Source organism: Acyrthosiphon pisum, chromosome X (genome assembly GCF_005508785.2).
Source record: "Acyrthosiphon pisum isolate AL4f chromosome X, pea_aphid_22Mar2018_4r6ur, whole genome shotgun sequence".
Classification (NCBI taxonomy): Eukaryota; Metazoa; Arthropoda; class Insecta; order Hemiptera; family Aphididae; genus Acyrthosiphon; species Acyrthosiphon pisum.
Window position 1 is genome coordinate 58,752,488 of NC_042493.1, and position 8,638 is coordinate 58,761,125.

At 30.4% G+C, this 8,638-nt stretch overlaps 1 protein-coding gene across 5 annotated transcripts in view; it reads right to left on the bottom strand.

Annotated features, from left to right (window-relative positions):
• Positions 1–7,059: 7,059 nt before the first annotated feature.
• LOC100166342 (venom dipeptidyl peptidase 4) overlaps positions 7,060–8,638 on the bottom strand; it is a 77,973-nt gene continuing 76,394 nt past the window's right edge. For 4 of the 5 annotated variants that reach the window (XM_029487666.1, XM_029487669.1, XM_029487663.1 and 1 more), the window contains exons 15-16: positions 8,363–8,568; positions 7,070–7,519 (exon numbers count right to left, since the gene is read on the bottom strand). In XM_029487666.1, the coding sequence (XP_029343526.1) occupies positions 7,421–7,519; positions 8,363–8,568 (305 nt within the window). In that variant the 3' untranslated portion in view covers positions 7,070–7,420. Of the gene's footprint in view, positions 7,520–8,362; positions 8,569–8,638 lie in introns of all 5 variants that reach the window. The other variant, XM_029487662.1, reaches the window with a different exon arrangement.

An 8,638-nucleotide genomic window follows, 5' to 3' on the forward strand; every position in this document is an offset into this window, starting at 1 on the left:
GAGAGAGCGGCGACCGCCTCTTCTATGTTTAGCGATCTCCGGACTCAGGACGTGCGCCGGAACGGTAGATGGTGTTATCATATCCTGTTCATAGCCATCGCACCTGTTTATGATTTCACAGTTATTTGCGTCATATAATGCATAACTATATAATATAACATCTTGACCGTTCTAGACCATATTATTTAGTCTATAAATATCGCGATGGTCAATAATAGATAACCTAACCCGCAACCTAAGCTAATTAATTCAATTTCCCTAATATTTTAAGATTTTTATTTAAGATGGAATGAACCGGACATGACATGGCAGATGGGTGGGCGGTGTGTGACCTATTTTGTCACGGTAATTTTGTATGGTGGGGGAACTAAGCGATAATTTGGTATGGGAATCTGGCGGTCTATGATGTTATTATTATTCGGCATTCGCCTGGTTATGATATTAATAAATTTGGTTATTACTATATTCAAAATACTGTAAAAAATTTAATATAATAATATAATAAATAATAATACAGTGAAACCTCTATTAAAATTAATGGATACCTATCATACCTCTCAATAGTGGACACTTTTAAATTCCCCATCAAAAATGCATGCTGAGTTATAACATCTTAATAGTGGACTGAAGAAATGATTATCTGAACGGTGACAAACACCGAAACTGTTTTTTTTTTCGTTTAGTGATTAACTTGTTTTCGATGCTTAACTTCTTATGTGACGCCTATAAGTGCGAAGTGTTACAAAAGTATTTACATTAATTTGTTTTACATTACAGTACATTACATTACAGTACCTACATTAATAAATTGTATTATTTTTTAAATATTAGTTTATTAAATTTATAATATGTTAATTTGTAAAGTCTGTGAACACCACCTATTTATAATCAGGCTATAATAATTAATAAACACATGATTATGTAGTGAGATAAAAATAAATAAGGTGATGGGGAATCGAGGAAGTGCGGTGTAATGCGGCAAATTACAAAGGGTATGGAAAATTAGGATGGTACGCATATCGGCACTTAAATTACATTATTTTTATCCTACTATAGAATATTATTAGTGGAGTATGGAGTTGATAATCTGTCATAGAGTGTAAAATATATGTGTGTTCACTTACCTCGTATAGCTGTGAAAAGTACTCGTTGATCCTTGTTAGAATGGATATATCTCTGATTGGTTGTGGATCGGTGCACGTTACTATTATTTTACGATTTATATTACAATATCTTATACCATTTATGAGTTCACATTTTGCTTATGCACTGTCGACTCTTTGTATTTGCGATATACTATAAAGACAGAAATGATTTGATAGCATGTAAAGATTAGGAGTGCTTTGAATTATAATATTGATTAATATTTTTATATATCATGTGTTATTTGGAAGTTGTAATTTCCTGATGTATGTGTGCCTTTATACATTTTATAATTATTCGTTTGCTAATACCATAGATTTATGTATATTATATTTTATTATGTATTTTTCGCTTGCTTCATGCAGTATTTGAAATAGAGTTTATTATTTGTCTTTTATTTATTATTTGCATAACTCGCATTTCATTACTTATATATCTGAGGTCTAGTCGCTTAGGAGGATGGTACGATTGTCCATCGCATAAGTATGCCCCGCCCTTTGCTTGAGATCTAGACTGCACATATATTTTGGCAACAGCGTCTAGGAGAGACAATGAATTGACAAGCAGTATTTGAAGTGGAGTTTATTATTTGTTTCTATAGATTGAGATGCATTTTACGTGGTGTTTATAATTTGGATTAGGTTTTTGGGAATGTAGAGTTTGGATATGGATGTAAGGATGTCTTTGGCCCTACATAACTTAATATTATTGAAGGATCATTAGGTTGGTAAAGAATTTAAATAACAATATTGTCATGGTAGGATAGTAGATTGAATATATCAAAAGTGAACTCATACCTGGTGTTAAAACAAACGCAATAGTTAGGTTAACTTCGTGGAAAAAGATTAATTTCAGATAAAGTAAAACTGTACGGTAGCACGTAGTTTCGCAGTGGGCGGCGTTGACGTCGTCATGTACACTGATTTCAGTAGTGTACTGTGCCGACGTGGCACATCGTATGATCGTCGTGAGTGGCGCCGTCTTGTGATGATGATTGATTGACGTCTGGACCACGAGTGTCTCGTTTTGCACTGCGTTTGTTGTGTACTGCGCATGCGTGGGCATTCATGTTGTGTTTTTGCACATTGTCGATGGTTTTTTCGCAATATTGGTACAAGAAAAGTAATTCATATGTTAGTAGCTATCATATTCTTCTCGTTGCGCATAGTTTTGGCGCTTATATTTGATTGTTTGACCGAATGTCGTAAAGTGCGCATATGTAGGTGTAAATATTATATGCTGTTTTTTAATACGAAATAAAGCCAGTTGCGTAATAATGTATTGGTGTTGCGTAACGCTCTTTTATTTTTATTATTTCTGTATGCCCAAATATGGTCATCTTTTAGTCCGTCTCGCACTGTTAATCGATTATTGTGGATATGTATTGTTTTTTTAAATGATGATGTAATCGTTAAGGGAATGTATGGTTACTTAATATTATTTTATATTGCGTAATATGTTTTAATTGCGTTTGAGTTTTAACACCCAAGTATATTCGTTTTGGTATATTCATTCTATAAGTTTATTTAAGTATATAAGAGTATAATATTATTTAAATATTACAATTACAAAACTTGTGAAATATGAAAATATATTTATACGTGTAATATCTGCAATACATTATTTTATAATAAAAAAAACATCTGACACAAATTTATAAACAAGTATGTTCTTTTGAAAATTGCAACAAAATATTTAAAACATTTAAGATGTATAGAAATCACCTTGAAACTATGCATGAAGTTAACATAGTACACAATAAATTACATTTCAATACAATTGAATGTATATTAGCTAATATACAACATTATTTGTACAACTTTCCAATATAACTGATAACTATTTACATTTTTAAAAGTATTTAATGAATGGAAATCTGGAATCGAAGAAAGGGAATAGGGTGTCAGTATGTAAAATAAACATCTCAAAAACATAGTAGAGATAAAGAATATAGGTATTATTATAAAATTATTGGCATATCAGCCATTCTTTTTCAGGAAAGTTAGCAATTGGTGTATCACTGTACCAGTCAACTGAAAGATAATCAAAAACACTAAACAAAAACGATCTATCAAGTTATTACAAATAATTGCAAGTCCCAATAAAAGTAAAAATAGGTATTTTGCCAGAAATAAGAGTGAAATTTGACAATTATTGGTTAGTAAATTCCGAAGCCGATATTAATATTAAATATAAAGTGGAAAAGACTTACTCATCATGTAGTTTTGAATGTGTGAATGAATAAACTAAAACATTTGTAAATACATTATGCATGCACTATAGCAAGTGAACCTAACCAATTATTATTTATTAAACTTTGAATCAAAAGTTCTTGTAATGACACCAGTTAGTAATAGATTGTGGCTTAATGAATATTACAAATAACACTGAAGATTATAACAGTCAAATAATAAATAAAATAGAGATGATACTTGGATTGTGCAATCGAACAAATTTAAATGACGAAGACCAGAATAATGTTTTAAAACACTGTGACAAAATACTTGATATAGGTACATATTTGCTAAAAATAAAGACTTGAGTTTTAAAAAAAAAACAGAGAAACATAAAAAGAAAAATAGAACCACAATCACGTTCCATGCAAAAAAAAAAAAAAATTATTGAAACAACTACAATAATGTATTCTGCTGAAGAATTAGTTATTAAAAATCTTTAAAATATTGTACTGACGAAATAATTAACATGAGCAAATCTAAGTTTGACCACTCTTAAATTTAAATAATATTTTTTATTTAATTAGAAAGCTAGTTTTTACTTCTTGTGTAAATATTATTATATAATAATTAATTATAATATTATATATACTTTTAAAATAATATATGTAGATTGATGGTCACTTTTATGCTGCGAATGATATTTCAATGCCAGGGAAAAGGCATTTGAAATATAATGTTTGCGCGATTTGTTGGCTAGAAAAATAAGCGAACTATCTGCTAAGTTAAAAGTGTTAAACCAGTTAACTTTTAATATCGATCTAATAGTGTATATACCTATGTATATAAATACTGTCATTTCTTTTATAAGAAGAAAAATAAAAATCTCTCATGCAATTAAAGATATACGATGGAGAAAATGGTACAATAAAAATACTTAGATGCCCATCATTGAAGGAATTCTCATGGAAACAATATGCTAAATAAGCTATGCATAACTTAATAAATAAATAGGAAATACAGAATTCTTCAAAAGCTATTAATGTACTAGAAGAATGCTATAATAGGGTGAATAATCATTTATTTACATAGTATTTACAATTTGTTTTAAATTAATTGTGCCTAGATAATATAAATTGATCGATTTTGAATTTTCTGGATAAAAAAGTATATGATACATTGCCATGTTAAAATTTAGACTTTTATTTAGACACCTTGTTGGAAAATTAATTGATTTATTCTTATTAGTATTATTTATTAGGATATATTTTGTTGAACCATTAGTTTTATAATATTTATTAAACATACAGTAACACCATAGAACAATGCTAAATAAATGCTTAATGAATACCAATAACGTTTTATCTGTTGGGCCAAAAGTGTAAAATATAGATACAAAGCTCCTGATATATTGTTACAATAGCAGTAGAAAAATATTTAAAATACATAAACACAGTTTATTTTTATAGTCATTTTAAGTTCAAATTTGGACGAAATTACATATTAAAAAAACCTAGAATAACTATTTAGTTATTTTGTTGTGATTGTATAATATTATTCGTGGGCACTTTGAAACTTCTAAAGTATACTATTATATATCTATGACAGTATCATGGTTTGTTGTTGATTTATAACGCGTTATAAGTACCTAATGGATATTGTGATATGATTAATTTGGAATTTATTATAGGTACCAGGTACCTATATTGGGTCAATTTTTTTTTAATACCATAGTTAAGTATATAATATGTCTTATACCTAGACTGACATACAGTCGCCGCTCAGAATCATTTTTCTTATACAACGAATAATTATATTATATCATTGAATTCAATTTTAATACTATACATTATACAGTGACCCACTAGTAACCTACTGTACAGCGGAGTGACATCCACTTGCCCACCCTTTTTCATATGATTTTTCAATTTTTTTATGTTTTTGAACTGGAGGTGCTAAATTAAAGTTTGGGGGTGCTTCAGCACCCCCAAGCAACCACCTAGTTGTGCCTATGCCACGCACTTAAATACGTTTTCAACTGACACTGAAAACTAATGAAACACATGATAAAATATACAGACCCGGCGTGACCATAACGTTATTGTAAAAGTTCTATAAGATAACTACTATAAGCTGCCATACATAATTTGGGAAACCCATACACATGTACATATTATTTTCTATTATTTTTCTTATAATTTTACCGATATTTAGAGTGCCCACTATATAGAGTTGTTGAAGTGGTTCCAATCGTTTTTAGACCCTCCACTGCAGAGACTTTTGATGGTTCGAATTGAATGCTTTAAAAATATAATCATTTTTTAAGAATTCAAGAGGACAGTTGGAGCTTTTTTTAAAGTTTTAACTTTTAAAAATATTATAATATTTACAAATTTCAGTTTTTACAACATTTTTGTTCAACCATATGTACTGAACAATTTTTTTCGACCGTTCTTTAGAGGACGTGTTAATATAATTGTTAGGATCATTACAAAATCAAAATCACACCAACCAAAGTCTCACAATTTTTTCACAGCCGAGGTATGTTTTTACTCGAAAAGTAACCGTATACCTACTTTTTCTTATTTTAACATGTGCCTGCGAGTGCGAGAACTTCGGTTGTTAGAATGTGGATGCGGTCGCGACGCATTGACATCCACAATGTTTATTTACACTCGCACACATTGATATACTAGGCTGGTTGTATTTGCCACATCATTTTCCTAATTCTTACTCCTTAGAAAATAACCTACTGGAACCCCCGTAACGTTCTTTTCCCATAACTAACACCTGACAGGACCAAAAAAAAACCGTTAAATACAGGTAACCGTGTTATAGAGGTGACCGTTAACGGAGTGTATTATAATATGCAGTGTTAGGAAAGTTCCTTTTAAAAAGGAACTCGTTCCCGTTCCTCGTTCCTGTCGCGAAAAAAAAACGCGTTCCCGTTCCTTTACACATTTTTTACGTCGTCAATGGTGTCTTTTTGCAAACAATTTTTAAGTCAGAAATTATCGGTTAACTAACTCCTTCCTAAGGATCACCGATTTGAACAAAAATGATTTGTTTTATACTCTGTTCCTCGAGAGAACAATCAGTCCGCCGACCGATTCTCGTCAGGGCCGCACATTTGATATCGTTTAAATTAAAACGACTCACGTCTCATATCAAGACGATAGTCGATAAAGCGTATGTTATCAGATATAAGAAGAGAGAAAGTTCAATATCTACGAGAGAGATAGACTATAAGAGTGCTTTTTGAGGTAAGGTTACTAATCTTTGGCGCTCTTATAACCTCAAAAATTGTATACCTTATTACCTTTATTCTCAGTTGATAAGCTCGATGTCCTATCCATTCTTATAATATCTATGATTATACCTTGTATGCTAATCTCGAACTAAATTAAAATATACCAGTGATACCTAGGTTGTTCGTTTTACTATTTACTAATGATTGATGAAGAAATACCAAAATACCAACACTAAATATATTCTAGAAAATATTATTATTAAAAACAACTTTCATTTTTTTTTTTTTTGTCATTATTTGAGGAACGGAAATTTTCGTTCAAGTTCCTTAAAAATAGGAACTCTTTCCCGTTCCTCGTTCCTATATTTTAAATAGAACACGTTCCGAGCCTCGTTCCTATAAAAGGAACGCGTTCCTTCCCAACACTGATTATATGTATAACAATTTACATCAAACTATGAATGATGATTTATAATGTGGAAATACGCGTGATTTAAAGCAATTTCGTGTATTTAAGTGGTTGATTTATTATAAATGGCACAACAATAAACGCGTGTAGAACACTCAATAATAAAAACAATTGTTAAATACAATATTATGAAAACGTCTTAAATATATTAAGTAAGTATAACCAGTGTGATATTTTATTATGATTAACAAAATTCTGCGGGTTCGAGTATATTCAAAAGAAAATAATAATACAAAAAAAAACATCGTTGAATGATATTTCACTCACTGATACCAGGACAAGTAATATTATAATAATTCAAAATACAAAACAATAATAAATCAATAAATGATTAAAAAAAAAATAATACAATGCCTGTAATTAATAATCATATAGTTATTGAGATCACAACCTGCCGTGGAAACAATCTAACAAATATGAACCTATTGTTTGATACACGTGATTGCGGACGCTTAATAGACCATGCGATTCATCTGGATAAGTCTGTAAAAATAAAAATACATTCATTAGTATTTTATCATTTATTCGGACCATATTATTTTACTTTAAATTGTATACAAATAAACATAATTTGAATGTTATTTTATATTTATTTTTATTAAGATAAAAACATAATATTAATAATCTGTAATATTTAGCACAAAAAGTGTATGTGGTGATAGAATAAAAATACAGGGGAACGGAGTGTCCGAGCGGACTAAGGCGTCTTAAGGGTGGCACTTCTTTTCAGGCAGTCAAAGTCACGGTGTCTAAACAGAGGCCACCCGGATATGGCAGATACCTAGACGGGTTCCCACTAGAAAATTCTGCCAAACTAACAAACACACGACGTGTTTAAGCCAACAGTACCTTCCCCTACAGTCAAAACCACCCAATGGCCTAAGTTGCCGCGGGTTAATACAAAAAAAAATACAATGAAAATAGGAATAAGAAGCCACATTTATTTATTGACAGTAATTAAAAAATATAAATATTTTTCTCACACCTATATTTAGCTCCAAAAAAGCGCCAAAATATTTTTAAAATCTCATCATATGTGGAAAATTAACATAAAATAATTTGGTGAAAGTTTAAGTATCTACGGATATTTAGTTTTTAAGTTAAATCATAAAAACTAAAGCAATTTTGTCAAAACTGGTTTTGTGTAAAAATCCTCGTTTTTCATAAATTTTGTTTGGGTAATATATGAATTTATTGGTCATTGGAATTTTAAATGTATATAGGAAATACCAAAAAAAGTATTTTAATTCAAGTATTCGAATGTTTGTAGGCTGACCGCCTGTGTTCTGAATCATTTATACTTCTGCTGAGTAGGTATGTACTTACTTGTTGTCTGAAAAGTATAACTCTTCGCTCCAGTTCGTAGGAAAGCATCATGGATTGTTGGTAATGAACGTTGTCATCATACGTGCCGTGTATAACCATATATTTCTTGCCACGAAGTTTCTCAGCGTGTGTCAATAGACTCGCGTTTTTGTATCCACTAGTGTTGTCTTGAAGCAAGCCCAAGTAACGTTCCGTGTATATGGAGTCTGAAAACGCGTATTGGTATTATATTTAGCCGTTTAGGTACACGTACAGATGTTAAAATACGGTATTTTA